General features: G+C 36.9%; 1 protein-coding gene across 4 annotated transcripts in view; it reads left to right on the top strand.

The window, feature by feature from the left end:
• atp11a (ATPase phospholipid transporting 11A) overlaps positions 1–19527 on the top strand; it is an 82704-nt gene extending 63177 nt beyond the window's left edge. The window contains exons 23-31 of one of the 4 annotated variants that reach the window (XR_010816979.1): positions 864–923; positions 1182–1309; positions 2694–2829; positions 3375–3398; positions 5831–5896; positions 6051–6154; positions 6899–7064; positions 12624–13461; positions 14911–19527. Coding sequence is in view for 3 of the 4 variants with exons in the window: in XM_066706185.1 (XP_066562282.1) it covers positions 864–923; positions 1182–1309; positions 2694–2829; positions 3375–3398; positions 5831–5896; positions 6051–6154; positions 6899–7064; positions 12624–12881 (942 nt within the window). In the remaining variant the exon portion in view is untranslated. Of the gene's footprint in view, positions 1–863; positions 924–1181; positions 1310–2693; positions 2830–3374; positions 3399–5830; positions 5897–6050; positions 6155–6898; positions 7065–11305; positions 11407–12623 lie in introns of all 4 variants that reach the window. The other 3 variants (XM_066706188.1, XM_066706185.1, XM_066706186.1) reach the window with 3 other exon arrangements.
• The last annotated feature ends 5620 nt before the right edge of the window (positions 19528–25147 follow it).

The raw sequence follows: 25147 nt of genomic DNA, 5'->3' as shown, positions 1-25147 counted from the left end.
GACATTCAGATGGTAGAGTCAGAATTTGGCGTAAACAGAATGAGAACATGGATCCATCATGCCTTGTTACCACTGTGCAGGCTGGTGGTGGTGGTGTAATGGTGTGGAGGATGTTTTCTTGGCACACTTTAGGCCCCTTAGTGCCAATTGGGCATCGTTTAAATGCCATGGCCTACCTGAGCATTGTTTCTGACCATGTCCATCCCTTTATGACCACCATGTACCCATCCTCTGATGGCTACTTCCAGCAGGATAATGCACCATGTCATAAAGGTCGAATCATTTCAAATTGGTTTCTTGAACATGACAATGAGTTCACTGTACTAAACTGGCCCCCACAGTCACCAGATCTCAACCCAATAGAGCATCTTTGGGATGTGGTGGAACGGGAGCTTCGTGCCCTGGATGTGCATCCCACAAATCTCCATCAACTGCAAGATGCTATCCTATCAATATGGGCCAACATTTCTAAAGAATGCTTTCAGCACCTTGTTGAATCAATGCCACGTAGAATTAAGGCAGTTCTGAAGGCGAAAGGGGGTCAAACACAGTATTAGTATGGTGTTCCTAATAATCCTTTAGGTGAGTGTATAATTACATGCAACACTCAAAAATCTCAATTTGGAGCTCTGTAGGTATTAGCTGAGTTTCAGCACATTTACTGTGGCTTGAATAATACCATGTGCAGAATAGTAACTGGAGTGTAAAGAAACAGAATTAAAAAGCATGACTCTCCACTAACACACTAAGAAATTAAACGGCTCAATGCGAATGTGCTGACCTGTTGTATAAATACTTCTTGCTGCCCCTGTAAATATTTTCCATTCCTGATTTCTGTGCAATGTTGTTTTTTCCTTTCACAGAATGTCTGCTTCATCTTCCCTCAGTTTTTGTACCAGTTCTTCTGTGGATTCTCGCAGCAGGTTTGTATTCAGTCATTCATCTCCTTAATACGTTTTTACAAGTTACTGTTCTTTCTTGTGTCCATTCATGAGTTGATTGAAGTACAAATATGTACAATGAAATAGCGTCTGAGCTGCGTTCTAAGATGAATGTATTTCCAGTTTATTTTTTTGCAATAAACTTTAATCCCAGCTTGCAGCATTTCATGAACTGAATTGATTTTTTTCCCTCATTCTTGACCAATTGGTAATCAGTCTTTTCTTTTTTTTTTTTTACAGCCATTGTATGATACTGCATATCTCACACTGTATAATATCAGCTTCACCTCACTTCCTATACTGTTGTACAGTCTCATAGAGCAACATGTTAATATGGACATATTGAAGAGAGACCCCTCATTGTACAGGTGAGATTAGTTGCTTTCCACAATTATGGTAACTTATCACTAGTCTTTGAAAAAATGGCACAATTAAGATGTACTTTGTCACTTCTTGCTGCAAATGAGAGAAAGTATCTGAAGGATATATGCAAAGGCTTGGAGTTCATTGTGTAGGAATGTACAACGATTACATAGACTTACACTGGCGTGCCAAATGCAACTTCCAGTTATGTCACAGATTTTTGAGATGGCACATTTGTATACCAGTTCTACAATGTGTACTTTTTAAACATCTAAACAAATATTTTTTACATCCTAGAGGATAATGAATGCCAAGCAACTGGCTTGAATGCTTATTTGCAGGTGGCCAAATTGAATTCTAGATATTACTGCCAAAAAAACAATTTGCTCTGAGCTGTGGCATTGCAAAGAGAGACATTTTTAGTTTCTCTGTTTGATAGATTTTTTTTGGGATTGTCCAGCTCGGCTCCTTAATTAAGCTGAAATGAATGTAGGTGGTACCCTGGTGAAAAATTCAGTTGTTTTCACACGTTTCTGTGTGCGTGAGCAGCTTCACTTGGTCTCTAATCTATGATTTAGACATGACAGTGACGCATGGATTTTCTGAAAGAATCTTTATTTCATGAAACTGGTGCTGTACGTATCATTTACCAGCCTAATCTGTCATAATCCTGTACCGTGTAAAACATGTAACGTTTGCTTATCAGTTAGTTTAGTAGTTCAATGAGAATTTCAACAATGTTTGCTAACCAGACCTAGCCATTTTCTTGTTTGTTTTAGGGTTTTCTTTTACTGCTTTATTTTGGTTTCTTTTTTAAAATGATGTATTGTGCACTTCATAATCAATACACAGTTCTCATCTGATATACCACTGTAGTTGTGCACAAACCCTGCTCCCTATTACCCATCTAAACTGCAGGGGTGACATTTGTTTTGTTTTTGCTTGGATCTTGCTGTCAGGGCTTTGTTGCTCATTTAACCGCTAAATCATATTGTTATTTATTCTGGTGGAAGAACTAGTCAAATGGGCACGTCAGGGCTGCTTTCTGTAGCCAGCGTGCCCAGCAGAATACCACTCAGTTGCTATACATAACATAACAAAAGTATAGGATACAAGGTACTGTATCATTACACCATTTTAGAAGTTAGAGGTGAAATCATTTTACACTTGGAGGATTGAAGTCCAATGCAACTTTAAGTCTCTGTTTAGGTAACTTAATCAAGTTCAGATGCAGACTACAGTTAAGAGAGACCTCCTGCCACACAATAAACTCATACCCCAATTTCACTGACACCCACGTTTTGTCCTGCTGTTCGACAACCTCGATTTAGCTGCAGGACGCTGGCTCTGTCAACTTTAATTTAACGATTTCTTCCTCTTTCTCCACAGGGACATTGCCAAGAACTCCCTGTTGCGCTGGAGGATATTTATTTACTGGACATTCCTGGGGGTCTTTGATGCAATGGTGTTTTTCTTTGGTGCTTATTTCCTGTTTGATAACACCACTCTGACGAGTAATGGACAGGTAAATTGACTGCTGTGCAGAGTTTTTTTTTTTTTTTTTTGCATATATTTTTTTTAAAGATGGGCAAAGCTGGTTCATATTGCGTACTTTGACATCTGCACATGAGAATACTGATAGCTCGTCTAGGCTTCATTAAAAGTAAGGGCTAGAAGTAAGTCTTCATGTAATGTAATATCCTGTTTATCTACATGTTTTCTTCTTCAGTGCAGTGCTTTTGATTAAAACTAAGGACCTCTAAGCACTCTGGTAAACGTCTCACTGCAGTTTGTGTAGAAGCCCTTTATTGTGCCGTCGGAGGCCCCATTGATCCAGATGACACCTGTTTCATTTTCAGGGCATTTCATTCATATCGACTACAAAATAGCATGTTAAGTTGCAGACATCTTTCTGTATATGGTTTATTTACATCATATTAACTTTTCAATTGCGACTTTTTGTTTTGGTCTGTTTTTCAGTTTTAACATCTTTATATTTTCTTTACTTTTTTGTCTTGATTTGTTTTCTTCTGTTTTCTTTTGCTTTTTTGCTTCTCTTCCTTTCCTCAGCTAATGACCGCCAACACACACATGGTAAGCCTGTCCCCCTCTGTCTGTCATCCTATTTTAGTTTTTGTTTCACCATTTCTCCCTCACTTCTGCGCAGTGCAAAGCCTAATTTTGCATTTTCTGCTTTTTATTTGTCACCCTTCCCCTTCCCAAAGCTGGAGTAGATACCCCAACTTCTTGTTTCATTGTGGTAACATACATCATGTAGGACTTGTTGTCATGTGTGTTTCGTGCGCAGTGGTTTATATACGTCTTGAGTAAATAGTTACTTCCATCTTGTGATGTAAAGCTTTTAGGATTGTTTTTATCATTGATTGCAAGGACAAATGCAAATTTGGTGGAAGGAATATGCAGTCGTTTCATGGCTTTTAATCCTTCCTCTATGTTGTTAAACAAATGCAGGGTGACCAGGTGTATGCTTAAAGGGTTGGCTTTTTAAAACAATTTTGGATTATAAATCAGGACTTGGCAGCTTACATTTCCAGTCAATACATCTAGCGGATGCCCAGACGTTTTGTTTGTATTTCAAAGGAAAAGGGCAAAAGACATTGCAAGAATACCTTAGTTAGAAGGTTTGAAGGTTTTATGAGTTTGGAATTTTAAAATTAAAATTTTAAAAGTTATTAAACATGGCTCATCCATCTGGTCATTGTTCTTAATTCCTTCTTGTGAATATGAGTTTGCCCTTGCACCGTCACGCATAATTGTTTTTTGATCAAAACAAAATACCAAGTAACATAGTGTGAAAAAAAGGTTTGTACTTCACTTAACTGTTGATTTTATAGTTTCATGACATTCACCCTGAGCATTTCAATAACTGAGCCAGATTAGCAGGTTAAGGTGATAATTGTATATCCAGAAACATATGATATGTTTGTTTAAATCTGAGTCTAGTTACCGTATAAGTCTCAGAATACCGTCTGTAATGTGCACTTCCTATCATTAAAAATATATTCTAATGGCAGATGTTTCCACCAGTAACACAGATAGAATAACAAAAATCGTTGTCTGTTAGTTTTAAAGTATTGATGGATTGTCAGTTAAGTTGAATCATCTTGTTCATCCATTGAGCTTGCGTTTCTCTGTGCTGATCTGTTACCACAGGACAGGTTTACTGTTCTCTTTCCCAGGCCCCTGGTGTCTTCAGTCTGGGAGATGTTGTTTAATGAATTGATAAGTGGAGTTGGCAATGTATGAACTCCATAAGATTCTGTCCTCAATTTCCATTGAAAGTCATAGTAGCTGTTTAAAGAAATGGAAAAGTCATCATTGTCATTGATGTATTGTATGTTGTATGCTGTTAGATATTGTTTCTGTTTTTTTATATGTGAAATATGCTCAAGCAAAACACATTTCAGATAAATTTGTTCTGGCTAGCTGTGCTGAAAAAAACAAAACCCTGCCCTGTTTTTCTCAGGAGCACAAGTATAGTTTTATCTATGGGAGGGAAAGGAAATGTGGGATGTCGGAGGGAGACATGAGATAGTTGTTTATTTTTGGAAGAACAAATGATGATTCATAGTTTTGTTTTCTCATCTAAGAAAAGAGGTCTCTTTTTTTTGTTTTTTCCTTCTGTCAAGGAACCATTCATATTTGATCTTAAATTGTTATTTGCCTTTGCACTGAAAAAGCTGTTGAAAAGCTTAATTTTACACATCTCAGATTTTAGCATAAAAAAATTATATTTAACCAGAAGATTTTTCGAAAGTGAAACCCAGAAAAGGTTCTGGGTTGTAAAAAGGAAACCGGTAAGATGCAATTACTCGGTTCTTAATTAATTGAATCCTAACAATCTAAAGAAATGTTATATTTTAGATGCGATAAAGGTGCTATAAACAGTTTATTGATTTAGTTTTGTTTAAATACAGAAGAAATGCTGCTGTACATTGCATGTTGAATACCATTGTGAGTTTCATTACTTTATATTGATTCATTGAAGACATTTATTTCCCAGTTCCAAGATCTACAGTCAAATAATATGTATACCTTTAGCTCTGCGTTCGCAAGAAAAGCAATATTCACAAACACTGCATGAAGAATTCTGCCTTGCAGCAACTATATAACCTGGGTGTGTAAATGGTATGCCATGTGTGCTCGTCAGATTTATGTTAGAGAGATCCATGTGAAAGACTTTATAATTGGCCTGTGCTGACTGCATTTTCATATCAAGGAACAAAATTGTTTGCAGTAATCAGCATGACTGATTGAAATGTCTACTCTGGCCTCAGACATGTAAGAAGCCAATGAATATAATCTGTAAAGAAACAGAAGGGTAAATGCATCACTCCTTCCTTATCCAGTTGATATGTGGTTTTTGTAGTGCTTCATTTCTATTTAAGAGTCTATTGACATAATTGTTTGACATAGATTCATATTATTGTTTAATGTATTTACCCGAATTAATGAAAATATTGTTCTGATATCTGATTATTGGTTATATTTACCCCCCTTTTCAGATGTTTGGGAACTGGACATTTGGGACTCTGGTCTTCACTGTGCTGGTGTTTACGGTCACACTCAAGGTAAATAATTTGTAATTTATTGTATATCCAGGCATTATGGACAAATTAGACTGCAGAACATTTTTCATATTGCCTGTTTGGGCTTTGTTTCATTGTCTGTTACGTGTCTTGACATTGTAAGCACAAATGACAACCTTGTCTTTCTCTGTTGTAGCTTGCCTTGGATACACACTACTGGACTTGGATAAACCACTTTGTCATCTGGGGGTCACTGCTTTTCTATGTCATTTTCTCCCTGTTATGGGGAGGCATTATTTGGTATGTTCTAATTTTCTGTCAGTTAACATCTTTTTAGAAATATAATGCAGAAATAATAATAAAAATGCTACTCTAAATGCTTAAAGATCAGCTGACATCTAACTGTACACCTAATAAGTTTCATAAAGAATAATAGACCTGAATTTTGATGTTGGTTTTTGGTTTTGTGACCATTTATAAAATTAATGTATAAATGTAATTATGTCGCACTTTCATATTAGTTTTCCTTCCTTTTGTTGCTTGTTCATATTTTCATCTTGTGCAGTGGTGTAAATAACACATTTATCCGTCAGAAGTGGTTCATTTCTTTTGAAGTAGCGAGCTACTGAGAGACATCAGATGGCCCTTTTGCATTCAGCCTGCATTGTAGTTGTGAATGCCAGAGGAAGTGATTAATTTGCACATTTATACTTCATTCAGAACTGACCTCCAGAACACAGTGTGCATTCAGACAATATCTGAATATGAAAAACAAAACTGAGACCTGCCGCATGGGTTTGTTTTTTGTTTAGGTGCTCGTAAGGTCTATCAATGGTCTCGTCTTTTATAAGAAGAATGCGAGTACAATGTAACTGCAGTACTGTAGATATCTTAGGAAAGAACTCCTTTATGCTTGCTACATGTGTACTCAGACAAAATGGTGATTTTGAGAAGGAAAACCTACTGGGGAGACTTCTGTATGTGTGCTCTTCATTGTCTTTTGGAGTAGAGTATTTATTCATTTTGATTTTTGAATTCTCACAGGCCTTTTTTGAACTACCAGAGGATGTACTACGTCTTCATGCAGATGCTGTCCAGTGGTCCTGCGTGGCTGGGCATCATTCTGCTCATCACGGTCAGCCTCCTGCCAGATGTGCTTAAAAAAGTGATCTGCAGACAGCTGTGGCCCACAACAACCGAACAGATTCAGGTAAGAACTGTGTCCACTGAACACATGACATCCTCCTAATGCAATCTTCTAACATTTCTGCAGCAAAACCTGCTTGCAAGGTCTATACCAACAGGTTAGGATGCCTGGGGAAGAAGTAAAAATAAAACGGAAAGTGAAAAAAAGAAGGTTTATATTTGAAATGCCCCTCCCTATTTTGTGACTGACTGAAAAATTATCAGAATGTGTTTAGTTCAGTTTTTATTTTTATATTTTTTTAAGCATTTGATTATTTTACATAGACACATTTGTTTCCATTTGTAGTCTTTAGAATATACACTTCAAAACAAACTACTTTCATTGTTATATATATTTTTAAAACATAGCCAAGGACCACATTAAAACTGGTTTTGAAATGTATTTTCTGGTAGGTGGAAGTTTTGATGTGGTCTGGGCCATGCAGTGTGTGTGTTGTACCATTATTCACATACAATAACTAGCATAACTCATTGGCCTTTAGATTTTCGTTAGCTATGGATGTATGCCAAGTGTTCTGGAAGTAAGTACCCCGTGTTATGTGTGAATTGATTATTTCCCAGCTGTTTTGCCTGTAGTTTTGTTTGTGATTTCCTTTCATTATTATTTAAGAGGAAATGGTGTATGCAGTATTTTGAAGAATTATGCAAGATGGGGTACATTTTTCAGGGGATTTGGTCAGGGTGTACCCAGGGGTAATTTAATGTGTACATACCTATGTGTTTTAACATTTGGAAATGTGACCTTCAAAACATAAAATAATCAACAACAAATTGTTATAATTTATCAAATATTTAACTAATATATTTAGAAGGAGTTACTAGTTTTCATGCCTCCAACTTGCAAAAAGATTGTGTTGGGGGGAATATGATACTGCCAAACCTAGTAGATTAGTAACTTTCACTGCTTTATGTAAATGGTGCATACAGTATTTGATTAATTATAGCTACACATACCTGAAACAATACACCTGAAAAACTTAGAAACCTGACATTTACCTATTTCCCACAAAAAACAAGAGACCTTTGAAGTTCAAGTTTCATGATGATAAGTTGATGATGTTTCATGATGAGAAAGAACTGACGGTCTTGAAATTGTGTGCTGCTCACAAACCTGAAATCGTTCTTCATAGCTTCTCATCCCTCTCCTCGTGTTATACATGTTCCTTCAACTTACTTATTCCTTGTTTCTTTCCATATTGAAACTTGAACTGTTAACTCTGACTGAGGGGGAAAAATGCCAGTGTGCAAATATTAAGAATTAATTAAAATGTCAATGCATTCATATATAACTAATATATACAGAAATATATATGTAAACATGTACATCTGCCCCACCATTGCTTCGAAAAAGTCTTTATTATCAATCAAGTCCACCAGGAGTGACTGAGTGAGAAGTGAGTGTCAAGCATGATGGAATAAATCTAATCCTCTTTGATATATGAAGTTCCGTGTCATTTTTTAATTTAATTTCTTATTTTCCTCTAGTAAAACAACCAAAATGTCCATCATCATTCGAGCCCCTTTTCAACAGCCCTCTCTAAGGGCAGTCAAGGTGCACGTGTTAAGTAATATTACATAGGCAAAACTGTATTATTATTATTATTATTATTATTATTATTTTCCGCAAACTGGCAATTTTCCAGTTTGGATGAAATGTGAGCAATGTGTGTGGACAGCCCGTGTCATTGGTAACTGGTTTTGTTCCCTGTGTCTCTTCCTTCTTTCCTCGCTCCGTCTCTCCCTGCTGACCCCAATAAAACTGCCTCTTGTTGCGTGTAAATAACCACTGGTCACGTGTGCCTCCTGCTCTGTCCCTGGGGAATCACAGACAAAGCGCCCGTGCCTTTCTGTTGAGCAGTCCACCATCTTTATGCTTTCTCAGACTTCAAGCAGTATAAGTTTCTAAAGGAACAGGAGGTGACTTTTCTACCTTTATGCATGGTGGCATGTTCTGACATCAATGGACACCACAGGGTACAGTCAGGCTGGGCTTTCGATAACTACACTCTTTTTAATGGCCATTGCTTTTCACTTTGGACTGACCTTTGTGATGATTAGTTATCACAGAAGCGAATATGTCTGTTAAATATACTTGTGGATCCTATAGTGCAGGAGATCAAGTGCATTTTAAAATGAAGAGCACATGAAAACAAACAAATTAATAGTTTATAGTAATTTGTGCCTATATGCAGCTTCACAGGATCATTTTTTCGCCAGTACAGAATGTTAAATCATTGCTATGAAGTATTTTACCTGTATAAAAGACACCTGGGAGCCAGAAATCTTGCTGATTGATAGGGGATCAAATACTTATTTCCCTCATTAACATGCAAATCAATTTATAACTTTTTTGAAATGTGTTTTTCTGGATTTTTTTGTTTGTTATTCTGTCTCTCACTGTTAAAATACACCTACCATTAAAATTATAGACTGATAATTTCTTTGTCAGTGGGCAAACGTACAAAATCAGCAGGGGATCAAATACTTTTTTCCCCCACTGTACATAAATCTAAAGGTTTAGGAACACTAGTGTTGAGGAGAAATTAGAATGTTTCTAATTTATTTATTAACTACATCTAATGTAATCAAAATGAATATGTACATATGACTGTGTAAGATGTAAGATGCGTGATCTAAATTTAAACAATATCATTCTAGTGTAGCAAGTGTATTTGATTGAGATGCTATAAGAGGATGTTTTTTTTTTTATTGTTGTTATTATAACAACTAGAACTAATGCCACTGCATCTGATGATAATATAACATTTCCCCACGGCTATCAATAGCAAGGTCAGTTCTGAATTAAGGCCAAGGGATGCATTTTGCACTTGTTTTACTCGCTGCCCTACAGTGACCGTGTCCTGTGGTTTCTTTCGAAAACTCATCGTCTTTTCACGTTCTGTGAAATTGTGCTGCATGTTCCATTCTCTATTCCACATCATAACCAGAATGATGTCTTCATACCGGGGCTGTGCCGTAACACAACAAAAAGAAACACTATTGCAGTTCGCCACGACTCCCTCTTGGCCTTGCAAAGACATTTACGACCGAGAGGCAATTATGGTTTTGAAAATGAGCCGCGCTGCAGCCAAGTGGCTCCGAGCCAGAGAGCACTAGTGAATTCGTAATATGGGAGAGGCCTGCCTTAGTCTCCTGTCTACTTATAGAACAAAAAATATAATAAATGAAGCATGTCCTATTAAGCAGGAAGGATACCTTTTTAATAGCTATGTAAAAACTTGCTAATCTGCAGAAAATCCCTTTTTCTTGGAAAATATAGAGCAAGCTTTTCGAAAAGCAGTGTCATATTCCAGATGTGTCTTGAAACTACAAATTCTGTAACTAGACATGTTCTTTTACAGTGGATTAGCCACAAGAGCATGAATTGCTTTATCCATATAAAACCCAATATTATTATTTATCTCAGTGCTGGCCAGTATCAGGAGCATGTAAATATATAAGATTTGCATGTTCCTGACAGTTTTATTGATTAATGCCCGGTATGAAAATCACTCTTTGCTATGATTACTGCATTATTCTTGAAAGTCCTGTTTAAGTTAATATGCAAATTGAAAATGTGGGTTTAGGTTCTCAGGGTGTAATTCTAGGTAAGTATGGTATGTAATGCATATGTAATGCAAGGTTATTTTTGTTACCTCCAGAATCATTTATCATCTGGGATCTTGAGATAATGTGTTTTTTTCAGTAAAACCAGTTTGAAATACTAATTAATAATTATACGTGTGTATGTATGTGTGTGCGTGCGCATGTATATATTATACACACACAACACAGAGTGAAAGGATTTGGTGTAAAATTGAGTAGTTTCCCTTGTACATGACCTGTCATGTCATACTTAGGACAGCACTTCACACCATATTCAAAAGCTCACCTAACCTTTCCTCTCACCAAGAGCACTGTGGTTCACTAGGAGAGAATGCACAACCTGTTCAGACCATTATAACCCAGCAGTACAAAAACAGATTGCTGTGGATCTGAATAAAGCTGTTGTGTTACTAGACTCATCTGAATGAATGTTGAATTTAAGATCTGTAGATGAAAATCTATTGCCACGTTTGTGCTTAAAAAGATGTTGGTGATCCAAAGTCAGGCAAACGCATTTGAAGAAAAAGCAAAAACATAATTTATTAATGTTTTACCAATCACTGAAACTCTTAAAGTAAAAAGCAAAGTAACGTTGGAAAGCAGTTGTGGTCTCAGTGTTTCCCCCCCCATCATTTACAGAGAATTCGGGCAGATAAAACCTTTGAAAGAGTTCACACGCACAGCGAGGATTCTCTACTTGAAGGACCCCATTCGACTTCTGAGGCATAACTATACAGATGGTAAAGACTGGGTCCGCATTGCCCTTTTTCAGTGGTGTGCTGTGGTATTCAATTGGGGCTGCAAATACCTTTTTTTTTCACTCTTTCCCTCAAAATGCATCTACACTGCATTTGCGTAACAGCGTAGGCACATCTTCCTCAGGTAAGTTGCTTGGTCGAGTGATTTTCACATGCGTACCTGTCTGAGCTCTGCCCTCGGTGTCTGCAGTCAGCTGCTGGGGACGTCCTTTGAGACGGCTCTGCTCTTGGTGTGAGGAATTTTAACCCATCGATGAAATGAAGCTTGACTTACCATGGGACAGAGTCCATTATGACACGAAGACTGTTCATTTCGCTTTGAGACAGATGACTATTCCGGGACCATTTAATACTTTTTAAAGCGTTGGAGAATAAAAGCAACTGAGTCATGGTACAAGAGGTCTATGTGCTTCATTGTTGTGGCTTAGTTATAAGTAATATACAATTTAGATTTCACTAGTGGAATGTTTCCTCTGTTTTATCGTATATGTAATAATTAATCAAGTACCCTGTTTGAGGGAGGAATTGTTTTTTTATTTATTGTTTCAGGGTGCAATATGAATGCTGCCACTGCCCTCTGGTGTTTGAAAACGCATTTGCACAATCCCTGTAAAGTAGACACATTTCCGCATCTCCCTCAGTGAAATCCAGACTGGTGCGTGGCTTCTGTAATGGACATTGCCAGCCAGCTTAACCTTTCTACCTGTGGTTTGCATCCAATCCTTTTCGAGGTTTAGATGCCCATTGTCTGTCCATTGGTGAGCCATGTATTAAAAGACCAGTCTGCTGAGGGTGAAGGCCTGAGGATTTAGTGATACGTTTTTGCATATGTCTTCACTACTGTGCTGCATTGCAAGTCCTTGCAGCAGGAAGTGTCCAGCTGGAAAATTCCCACTAAAACCATTCAGTGGTTTTCCCTAGTGATCAGTCTGTGAATGAACAGTCTTCTGCTTCTTGAATCATACTGCATGCATGTTGTGAATATGATATCAAAAGAAGAGAGTAACTTTTTATAAACAGCCTAATTGCACTCTGAAAACTGACTCTAGCTGAGCACTCATGGTTAAAGAAATGCATCCTGCACACTGTGTTCCATCTCTATTGCTGTTCGTTTGTTGTGCGTTACATTGTTCTGCATTAATGACTTGTCTCTAACGATGACTAATGATGTAGTGCGTTTTGTTTTTTCTCTGCTACAGAATGCTGAGAAACTGTACAAGGGAAATCTCTCAGAGTTCACTCCCCTTTCCTCTCGTCAGGCCTCGAAGTACAAGCGCAGCGATGGCCGGAACCCTCACCCCAGAAGGTCTGAGCATCCTTCGAAAAAAATGATGTACACACACTGGGGGGGTGGAGACTATTGCACTTTTAACTCCTTCTTCGGCTTTGCAGATAACTCTCGGAATTCCAGAGCCAGTTACTCATACAGTGGGTCGGGCCTGGAAACCTCCGTTTAAGTTAGACTCTGCTTACTGTACCCATGCCTTTAAAATCACACCGAAACCTTGTGCATTGTCTTACCATCAGCTCTGAACGACTGGTAAGAACATTTTCTGAACTAGATCTCGGCCCTGGGATAATGGGCTAAATTCTCTGGGCTCTTTGTACTACTGAAGTGTAAGAACAAGACAACGCAGTCTGGAACTGCACGCCCCGTGACACTGCAAACCTTCCTGCTCTTGGTGGATGGAGTATCTTTCTGTCTCTTGTCATTTTCTCCGTGGTCTTTCCCACGCTCTAATCTTCATGTGATATTACTTGAATTGAACATTACCACCTGGAGCTTTATGATCAACTGTCTGTTTCATAATGAAAAACCAAAATAATGAAATGTCTCCGAAGATTTTTATTTTATTTTTTATTTTTTTAATGAAAGCCGTCTGTGTATTTTGTGTGCTTCTTAACTGACTGGCCTTTTTGTTTCTCTCTGCCTCTGTCTCTTTCTCTCCTGCTTTTTGTAGAACAAACTGGTGTTGCCTGTGTGCAAACCTTTTATCGAGAAACACACCTTGAGACATTGTCTTATCTACTTGCATTGTAAGTGGCTAGGCCAAGAGATTGGACTGCCAATGCCTAGTTGTTCCCGATATATAATGATGTGTGCGTGTGTGGCTATGTGCGTAGAGTAGATTTATGCTGTAACTGGAATGTCAAGTTAGTGAGATGATTAAATCAGTTTGCTCCCTTTATGTACCAATGTCACTGACTAATACTGGCAGATGAAGGCTTTTTTTTTTTTATTCCTACAATAATATAAATAGGGAATTCCACTTTTGGTTAGTGAATTGTAGGCCTATTTCCTTTGTTAACAAAGACAACAGACTACAAAATTAGTACATGCAATACCCAGTGAAATGTCTAATATCAGGCTTCATTCATTTAGTATCATGGCTAAATACAGATAAAAGCACATTTGGTATTCACAGTCAGACTTAAATAATAATAATCTGACAATGTATTAATGGTCTTGATTTCACTGTAACAGTGTTAAAAAACACTTTAAGACAACTGGCACCAAAGTATATATATATAGCAAAACATGATGTTAGATTTAAAAAAATGTCTGTATGGCAGCCAGTTTACATTGCATCATCCTTGTTTCCTCTTCCCTGTGTTTCTCCTCCTGGGCTTTTATAAGATTGATGTCACATCAGTGCTTACTAAAACCTGTAGTTTAATGTAAATGGTGTAAATATATATCTGCAGAGATTCCTGCCTTAATACTACAGCGTTCCCTTCTTGTTACACGGTAGTCTAGAGCCAAAGGAAAAAGAAAAGGGGAAAAAAAGAGTCACACCTTTTTAATTTGCCTTACAATTCGAATGCTAGAAGAAAGACATTGTGAAGTACAGGCCCTGGCTAATCCTGTCTTACCACTGGTTCCTTCATCAAGACAAATATTCAAATTGTAACCCACAAGGGACTCTGTACTGCATGTCAGGATTTCATTGCATACCTAGAAGCTTATATTTGGAAGTTCATTCTTCCATGCGTTTGCTTTATCTTTAGTTTCCTCTCACTGCTGTTACATTAGTACTATTAAGAGCTTGGTAACTGTTCAGTTTCGTCCCTTTGTAGCTAGTTTGCATGGTCTTCCTTAATCAATATTATCTATACCTCCCTGTTTATTTTCCCCCACTGTGAGTGCACTACTCAATTCTCATTTGCAATTTCTACAGTTTCTTTCAGTTTCTTCACTGAAGTAAACTGATTTTAAAGCAATTGGGGCAACTGCCCATTCTTATTTCCTTTCAATGTAAAAAAATATATATTTACCTATAACTTGTTCCTGAATCAATGAGAAATTAATAAGAAATTGTGATGTAGGACATTCCCAAAACTCAAAGTGGGGCCCTAAACAGGCAAGAATTTATATCATTACGCTGTTCCTGTAAGCATGTGAAATTACACATACTTTATATCATTCATTCATTTACATCCGCTCTTATTTCTTAATTTTGCTTTTTTCTGATTTCCACCCTTTAGCGATGCTAAAGAAGAACCTTTTGCATGATGATTGGCTCAGCCTCTCTTCCACTCCACCTGCTAACCTCTCCGCTAACTGCAGCTTCCTAACCGCCTTCTTTCCATCCATCAACTCATTTAACTCCCTCCTTAGGCTGGACACACAGCTCAAAACAGTAGTAACAGAATGTATGCCAGGGCTGGAGAGTGCTCTGCCGTTATAATAATACCTTGAAGGTTTTTGCACAGACTTTTAGCTGCATCGCAGCAGATGCCTTCTGGTACCGTTTGTATTGTGCTGAATTTAGTAAGATTTTGTGTTTTGTTTTCTCATTGTTTTCTTGACAGGCTTTTAAAGGGAGCCTTGTGAATACACTCGGCTTGTACATAAGCACATGTGACGGAGCATGATCTCTTTCAGTGGTATTTATTTCCAGTAGTCAGTCCAGTTTGTGTGTTGAGTCATGCTTCGTTAAACTTGAAAAAGAAAATGGTAAAACTGTATGTGTATATGCATATATAATGCATACGCACATATGTATAGATGCCACAAAATGTATTTATCACCCTGGTAAAATTTAACTAAAATTTAACTAAAATGTAATGCAGCAAAGAAAATTAATTGGGTGCATTTAATATTTGTGGACAAATTAATGTGCTGAAATGTATGACTATCAATATAATGTATATCAATAAGTAAAACAAACACATATACCTTCTGTAAATGTAATCCTACACTGCATTTTGTAATCTGGAAACCATTTGGTTATTTGGAGGATAGAATAATGTTTTACTTTATTAATTTTTACCTTATGAATTCAGTGAAGTGGTTTGAGAATCTAATGCAAACCAAGGTTTAACCTCCAGTCATATGTTTGGCTCAGACGAGGTGCAGAACCACAGCCCTCTGTGAAGTATGGACGTGGATCTGTTTTACTGAAGGCCCTTCTTATAACTGAGGAACAAATGGATTAGCTTTGCCAGGTTGTTATAGCCAATTAGGTTTTATTTTAGGCCTAAAACCTGGGCACACATTGATTTTCCAGCAGGATAATGATTTTATCCACACATTCAAGTATACATCCAAATGCTTAATGGAGAATAAAATCAATGTTCTTGATTGTCCATTAAAATCTACACACCTCAGTCCAGTACAAAGTGAATGGTATGACCTGAAAAAAGCAGTTTACAAATGGAAGCCCTGGAGCTGCTTTGGAGGAAGTGGACAGGTTCTGCATAGACGTAGTCAAACCCCTCCTATGAAGTGACCAAAAGGCTCCAATAAGTGCTTCTTGGGGTTATCAGGGGATTTGGACAAATATGTTATTCTTCTTGGCAGATATGCTATTGTTATATATAGTATCAAAACTCATACATTTTGTCACATTTTGATTGATTTATGTTGACATTTTTTTGAATGTACACCTATATTTTTTACCAAAACAGTTTTGTTATAATGCGATGTAAACATTTGGAGGTAAATGTATATATGTCTGTACATATATACACTCACCTAAAGGATTATTAGGAACACCATACTAATACTGTGTTTGACCCCCTTTCGCCTTCAGAACTGCCTTAATTCTACGTGGCATTGATTTAACAAGGTGCTGAAAGCATTCTTTAGAAATGTTGGCCCATATTGATAGGATAGCATCTTGCCGTTGATGGAGATTTGTGGGATGCACATCCAGGGCACGAAGCTCCCGTTCCACCACATCCCAAAGATGCTCTATTGGGTTGAGATCTGGTGACTGTGGGGGCCAGTTTAGTACAGTGAACTCATTGTCATGTTCAAGAAAGCAATTTGAAATGATTCGACCTTTGTGACATGGTGCATTATCCTGCTGGAAGTAGCCATCAGAGGATGGGTACATGGTGGTCATAAAGGGATGGACATGGTCAGAAACAATGCTCAGCTAGGCCGTGGCATTTAAACGATGCCCAATTGGCACTAAGGGGCCTAAAGTGTGCCAAGAAAACATCCCCCACACCATTACACCACCACCACCAGCCTGCACAGTGGTAACAAGGCATGATGGATCCATGTTCTCATTCTGTTTACGCCAAATTCTGACTCTACCATCTGAATGTCTCAACAGAAATCGAGACTCATCAGACCAGGCAACATTTTTCCAGTCTTCAACTGTCCAATTTTGGTGAACACAAATTGTAGCCTCTTTTTCCTATTTGTAGTGGAGATGAGTGGTACCCGGTGGGGTCTTCTGCTGTTGTAGCCCATCCGCCTCAAGGTTGTACGTGTTGTGGCTTCACAAATGCTTTGCTGCATACCTCGGTTGTAACGAGTGGTTATTTCAGTCAAAGTTGCTCTTCTATCGGCTTGAATCAGTCGGCCCATTCTCCTCTGACCTCTAGCATCAACAAGGCATTTTCGCCCACAGGACTGCCGCATACTGGATGTTTTTCCCTTTTCACACCATTCTTTGTAAACCCTAGAAATGGTTGTGCGTGAAAATCCCAGTAACTGAGCAGATTGTGAAATACTCAGACCGGCCCGTCTGGCACCAACAACCATGCCACGCTCAAAATTGCTTAAATCACCTTTCTTTCCCATTCAGGCATTCAGTTTGGAGTTCAGGAGATTGTCTTGACCAGGACCACACCCCTAAATGCATTGAAGCAACTGCCATGTGATTGGTTGATTAGATAATTGCATTAATGAGAAATTGAACAGGTGTTCCTTATAATCCTTTAGGTGAGTGTATATATATACATATATATATACATATAGTTGTAGTCAGCAAATATTCAGACCCTTAATTTGAATGTGATTTAATGTGATAAATTATGCCTTTTCAGAGTTTGTTGAACACCGATTCAACCTAGAAATTTCAGTTTGATTGAATTGAGCTAGAATTCAAGAGTGGAAGTCAAATGCCTGCTATCTGAAGCTGGTTCAGTCACCTGGTGTTATTACAGTTGTCTGCATTTAGCAAATGTTGAAATTATGTTATTGATAAATAAGTACAGATCAACAAACTACTCGTTAAACTAAATTAATCACAGAATAACAGTTTCAAATAAAGGGTGTGAATTCTATTCGGTCACCGATTATTCATTGGATTTATGGGGGCGGTAGAAGAATGTTAATGACATACGGATGTGTGGAGGAAAATATTTTTCCCACTCTTGAATGAATGACACTTCTATTAACAGGGACAATCTGAGGTATAACACTGAAATGTATCAAACATCTATCAAAGGCACATTATTAATAAAGTAGACTTTAAAGACATTAACATTCAAACACTTTCATTGCCATCTAAGACCTGTTTTACAGAAGAAAGTTGATGATTTTTCTGATCCACATTCATCTAACATGCCTAGATCAAGTTCTGCGCTTGGTTTTTCAAGCCGTTTGTTTTTAACATTGGATTGTAAAAGTATGTCAGATGCTGACTTTTGCGAATGATCCTTCTTTTGTTGTAGCCACTAAGTTTTATTGAATGTCAGTAAAGAACATTAAGTCTCTCTGTGAGACTTGACTGCACACCTGCTCCTCAATTAACCATACATATTCAAGTGAAATCCATTTTTTCCTGTCAAAGCTTGATTAGCAACAACTTATATGCAACATTTATGTGTTTGATGACCTGTTGGCTGATCTGTATTTGATCAAGCAAATAATAAATATACTATTAATGAATCACGTAAATGTAGGGATTTTGATACAAAAACATTCTTGCTTCCAAGACATTTTCATTACAACCCATTTCATTGAGAGTGCATATTTAGAGTAACAGCTGTTCTTGCTATTTTAAGCTTTTGACAGACAACTAAACAAAATCTGTAAATTGTTCATGATCAAAGAATGACTGCAACCAATCACCAAATGCCGATTTCTCCTTCATCTGTGTCTGTGTACTTGGCATTAAGTACTTCTGTGTCTTGAAATATGTTGTATAGTGTTATCTGATATAGGTCTTTTGTAAATCTTAAGAGGGGGGGAAATACTTTTTTTGCTACTTTTGTATTCTTCTGGATGGGGAAATTAGTTTTTTGACTTATTTATTTAGAATGTTGTATTTTCATTTCATAAGTACCAAGGTTACACATAGAGAAAAATAAAATGCAAAAGAGAAAAAAATCTAAAAGCATAATGGAATCATAGCTTTAAAGTGCTGCTTTTTATGGATTAATTCCTATTTACATGCACTGTTTGTTTATTTTTCAAAGTTACTGTATAGTACTCACACTGAGAAACATACTCATACCAACAGTTGAAAAAGTTGGGAATTGTGTGACCAAGTAAATCTACTGTAGTAGATCTTTATTATAGCTTTATTACACAGATATTCTGAATCTCTATACAGTACTTTAGTGGGCCTCAATCTGTATCATCCTATGAGATTTTAAATTTAAACAGAATGTGTATTTCTTTTCTTTTTTGACATATTATATTACACATTCTCTTCAGTGGGAATACATTGACATGTACACAATCTAAGGTGAAGGGTCTAATATTAATTTCTGTACAGTTTTTTTTTTTTCTTTTTTGTATACAGTTTTTAATAGACTGATATCTATAGATATCTGTTGATTTTTTTTTTTCAGCCTTTCCATAGTAAACCTGGCAAAAACTGTAAATCTGCTTGTAATAAAGACCAAAAAAACAAATTTCTCCTGCTTTCCTTTTGTTAAAGCTCTCGGGGCCATGTTCTTAACTCCTAATCAGGAAACAATTGTATACATTTGCGTACTGTTGGGTGTTTGTTTTTCATCTTTTAAAAGAAGAGGTGATTGACTTTTATGATATTTTATGAATATGGCCCTCAAGCCATATTGTTTTAAGCAATATAACAACTCAGTCCTATGGAGAAAATGTTAAGGTCTATGAAGACATTGAACAAGGGTCTTTCTGTCTGTCTCTGTCTTTCCGTTGTCAATCATTTTACCTGGAATACATTCCCCCCCCCCCCCCCCCCCACTCCCGCCACATGTGGAAATTTTGTCCTCTAGTGGTGAGAGTGCACACATTTCAGATTTGTAGAATGCCTTACTGCTGGTCACATTAATTAAAAATTACCACTCCAAATCACTAATAAATTTCTTATTAGTGAATCAAGAGTCCCACTTGCATAACAATGGAGAGAATATAGTGTGAAACAAAATGAGAGCTAAAGTTATACAAGCTAAATATCTAATGAACAGTTTTAAACCACTTGTGTATGCTTAGAGAATACCAATTTAGGTTGCTCAAATGTTTTGAATGTGTATTTTATTTATTCTGATATTGCAACTGTCTACATCATTATGCTCAATATTCATATCTGCACACATTGAGTATAGAAGCAATCTGACACACTTACAATCAACTTTATTTCACAATGTCTGACAGTGCATGGTCAGTGTAGTTCAAGACACATTGTTTTTTTTTCTTAAAGGCCAAGATGTAAGCCAACAGATTTAATTATTGGTCTTGCTAGGAATTGTTTCAGGATAATTTCTTAAGCAAATATAATAAAGTATAATAATAATATTAATACACACACCATGCATATGTGTATGTAATCAATCACTCATCACAGGTAACTTTTGACTGCAGGCAGTGTCTGTCTTTTACTTTGAAATGTCTACCTTGTCTGTCTAAAATGTATCAATGTGACCATAACTCGGGAGCATCTGTATCGAAACAATTTAGCAGCAAATTGGAAAGGAGACAAATTTCTGAATATGATTAATTAGTGTTTTTTTTCTTTATGAACGCCCTTCATATTGTGGTAATTTTGTTTGAATATAGCACAGCTGTCTGCTATTGACAGTTAATTGCAGTGGAATTCACGAGAAGGGCAGTGTTCACTTTTGAACGTTAAAAGCTTGAATAGCTAATATGTTGTAATTAACTAATATGGGACCAAATTAAGCATTTTACAAAGGAGTGAAAATGACTAAAATAAGGATAGTTTTTAAATTTCCATAAATGAAACACTAGATGGCAGCATACCATTACTTTTCCATAACCTCCTACATCAGGGAGTAAAGAGTAATGCAATGCACTGGCCTCTCACAGAAGTGTCTGTTTATGCAGATATTCTAGCGATTTAAAACTAGAATCTGTCTTTCCACACTTACCCAGTTATAGCTGAACGTAATTAAATACAGAATATTTTCATACTCTAGCAGATGTACTTTTCAAATGCATATAACAAAAATATAAAGTAAAAAAAAGAAAGTGTTATTCTAATTCAACTCCTTACAGATTTTACCATATTTAAAAATATATTATTCTGTATGTACATATCTCTATCTATATAATTGAATATTGGGAATATAATAATGTGAGGATAATTCTAGGAAACCAAATCATCAGATGTTTCTAGTTTATTATTATTATTATTATTATTACATTTTATATTGTTAGCATTGAAACAGAACATTTCCTTCTATTCCTTCTTTACCATCTAATTGTGAGGGAGAACAATGTAATAATCTGGTGGAGGCAAGGCATGTAAAATCTGTATCAAACAGTAACATTGACTGACATTGAGAGATTGGCCTTCTGGAATAAACAAGGAGTGGGGCTGAGGAGCAAGGAAATAGCTTTAATTCAGTGTTAAATATGTGCACTGTTGAGATCTTCAGAAACGCCTGCTTGGCACCATGAAATAGGATTGGGCAAAATTGTGAGCTGAAAAGAGAAAGTGTAAAACAAGTGTGCCAAGTCTTGACGATTTGTTTCCACATTCTCTCGGCAGAGCTCACCGTGCTGACAACAATGTGGCCTGTCACAGGCGGCCTTAAAACAGAGGGGTTTAAATTGAACGTGCGTCCCTTTGTAAATAACACATATAGCAGCCTACCTCTATGGGCAAAGTTCAGCACAAATAGATCTACTGATTGTGCGTCTCAAATTTAGATTTAAAATTAATTTGGTTTTAGAATTAAATTGCTAAAAAAATAGCCATCCCTAAATACATATTGTATCAAGTCAATAGGCATTTCTTTAAGTAAATATGGGTCTTCAACTTGTGTAGTAGTTAAAGGTAAGAAACCCTTTAGTGTGTGTTTTTATCAGGCCTTCTTGTACTCTGTATATTTTAGGGTGACAATAATGGCTCCTAACACCATGAGGCCCCCTGCAACTTGGGGGCCCAGCCTGGCCAAAAGAGCCAGCATAAATAGCATGTGTGTCAATGTATGAAGATCTGGCTGCCCCTACTACCACTGGGATTGGATCATAGGCACATGCACATTAAACATCCATGCAATTATTTTATGACGCATGGATACAGTCCATTTAAAAGTGGGACTTAGTATTTCATTATTATTTCCCAATTATTGCAGATACAGAATTTTCTAAACTTTCTCTCAACTAGCAATAATGAAACCCAGATTCTGACCAGGACGTTCCAGAAAGACATTATTATTATTATTATTATTATTATTATTATTATTATTATTATTATTATTACCAGCATTTTCATCAGTCAATCAATCAGCTGTATCATAATGAATCAAGGTCTAAATGCGACAAGTACTTTTCCCGTTTAGTTTTCGCTGCCCGTGTGCAAAGGAGGACCAGAGCAGTGACTAAGGACTACAAAGTGTAAGTGACAGTATTGCTAACACACCAGATGCAGATCTGTATGTATCTGATTAGGAAGAGCTGTGGAGTCTAAGAATGTCCAATACAGAACAGACACTCACATTCCAGGAAGCGTTACATGCCAAGACGGGTGTTGTGTAATCAGTGCCGAATCACACAGGAAGCCAAACCAAATTTAGCAAAACAAAGGCCTGTAATGTGCCCTGTCGTCCTGTCAGGGGCTTAAGCTTTTGGACTGGATGACGACTCACAAAAGGTGCCAGACAGTAATTCAAGTCACTGTGTTCTGCACTAGTTAAGTGCAGAAGTAGCAAATGCACAGACGAAGCATCTCTGCCTCAGACAGGGACAGTTAGAAATTAATCTTTGCGATGTTGCTGAGATGGAAGCCAGCAGATTTCACAGCTGATTAAAGGTTTGTGCTTTGACTGAAAGAGTCTTATCCAGAAAGACACACACATGTGTAACTGTAACAGCAGGTGTAATCTAACAGTCTTCAAAGATCAAAGAGGTTCAATTAGACTTTTCGAAACGTCTGTGCACCTATCAAGGATCATAGGTTTAGTGGATAAATGCTACTGGACACCAAAAACAACTAAAAAAGGAAAACAAAGGTTAAACAATCTAATGAGGAGAGAAAACCATGGTTTCTATGCAAATAACAACCCCACAATTACATTCAAAGAATTACTGAATTGCATGTCCTGTCATTAGGCGTTCTTCAGAGGTCAAGCACAACAACAGACATTATGATTTACCATTTCAATGAATTAAAGTAATTAATCGTAATAAGCATAGAGCAGTATTTGCTTTGGCATTTCTTTAAAAGACTCTCTAAATTATAATCTTCAGCTGGGGCTCATATTGAAGATGTTTAATCGAGCATGCAAAGGTATTCAGGTGTGAAATCTTTCTATTAGCTCAAAATTGCTGTTATTTGCCCAGATTGTTTTTGAGCCATTACACATTTCTTTCGCTGTATTGCCCGTTCATTACTGTCCTTAAAAGTGGCGTAAACCATGGTGTTTTCAGGAGTTTTACAGTGGCAGAATGTGCCGCATGGATTTCAGATGGAGCTCAGTTATTTCTGCGTAGGGGACACCGGCTGCAGAGAAGGAATTCAGAGTTGTTTGCAGTACTTGTAAGAAAATCATTAAGCGGCCGCTGTTAACTCCTCTTGCACTGTGGATTAAGGAGATTATTTGAAATGCAGCTTCCAGTGGATTCAGAACAGTGGCATCAGCTTACACGCGCTTGTATTATCTCCTGTAGGTGCTGTGCACATGTGGAGCTTGTCACAAATGACACTTAAAGATGATTGCTTACGAATTGTAAAGTGTCACTGAGCACTGGTTTCATGTGGAGAGTTGGAGGAGTCCAGTAAATAACCTCCAGTTGCCCTGAAGGCCACAACGTCCTGTGCCAATCAAACTTCACTGGTCAGTCATGCTCAAATTAAAACCCTGGTCTTTAAACTATAAATGGCAACTTGTTTGCCATCAGACGAGTGTAGAATCAATACAGGCTCTTTGACTCTGTATAATTTTTCTTACGCTCTAGAGTTGGAAAATGAAAATCTCATTGTTTTAATCAGTGCATCACCATTGTCTGTGAATGAGTTTAATCAGTAAAATTTCAGTTGTCCCTTGTGTTCCATAGAGGAAACTAATATATAAATATATGAAAGAGACGAATCAGGGTTCAAGAAGTCAGATTTGAAGTTAGAAGTTGATTTTCTTGGCAGCCGTGGTCCAGAATATGTTAAAACACCTGCTTTTCTATGGTCAAATGCATGTGTCATTGTTGCTCTTAACCCAGTCTTAATGTTTTTATTGTCCCCATTTTTTCATGTGTAAATTGGCTGAGAATTGAGTAACATACTCACATTCTACTTTGTTTTTTCAATGATCATAATTTTGACATATTCTTTTACATAAACTAACACAAATTAGTTAGAGATGTTTTTGGCAATACGTGGGGGAAAGTGAATGTTACAAATAGTGTTTTAGTGTCATTCAAATTGTTTGTGCTCAGTCTGGCTGCAAATGTCCCAACCTCAGCAAATGTTGTGACGTTTGATCATGTCTTCCAAATTGGAGGGAAAAAAGGAAGAAAAATGGAAAAGGTTAAAAAAAAAAAAACACTTTAGCCTAACAGAGCAAATTGTGCAGAAATTTCATTACATTGCACAGTATTCTTTTTTGATATGTGGCTCCACATGGATTTTGTTCTTTTCATATTTAATTTTAAGATGTGCAAGGTCTAACAATTTGATGCCATAATAGGTTTTATTATTGGTGAAGCAATCTAGACTAAGCTGTCCTTCACAGACAGCGGGCTAGTCATATCGGAACATTAGTCCTGATGAAAACACATTTATTTATTTAATCTATCTATCTTATCTATCTATCTATCTATCTATCTATCTATCTATCTATCTATCTATCTATCAATCCATCAGCAACTATGGTGTTGCAATTTTTATATATGTATCTATGTATATATTAACCTTCAAATAACCATGAAAAAAAATCTATTCAAATATATAACTCAGTAGCATTCCACTAAAACAAATGCTGAGAATCATTTTTCCTATATAGCACATTCATGTTCGCAGTTTCTAAGTGGTGGTAATAAAATACTCTATTTAATGATTTCCTCAAAACTATACGAGAGATTTAAACTTGAAAA

The sequence above is a fragment of the Amia ocellicauda genome, chromosome 6, assembly GCF_036373705.1.
Source record: "Amia ocellicauda isolate fAmiCal2 chromosome 6, fAmiCal2.hap1, whole genome shotgun sequence".
In the NCBI taxonomy this organism is placed as follows: domain Eukaryota; kingdom Metazoa; phylum Chordata; class Actinopteri; order Amiiformes; family Amiidae; genus Amia; species Amia ocellicauda.
The sequence above is the reverse complement of the archived record's forward strand: the minus strand, read 5'-3'. Positions and strand labels throughout refer to the sequence as shown.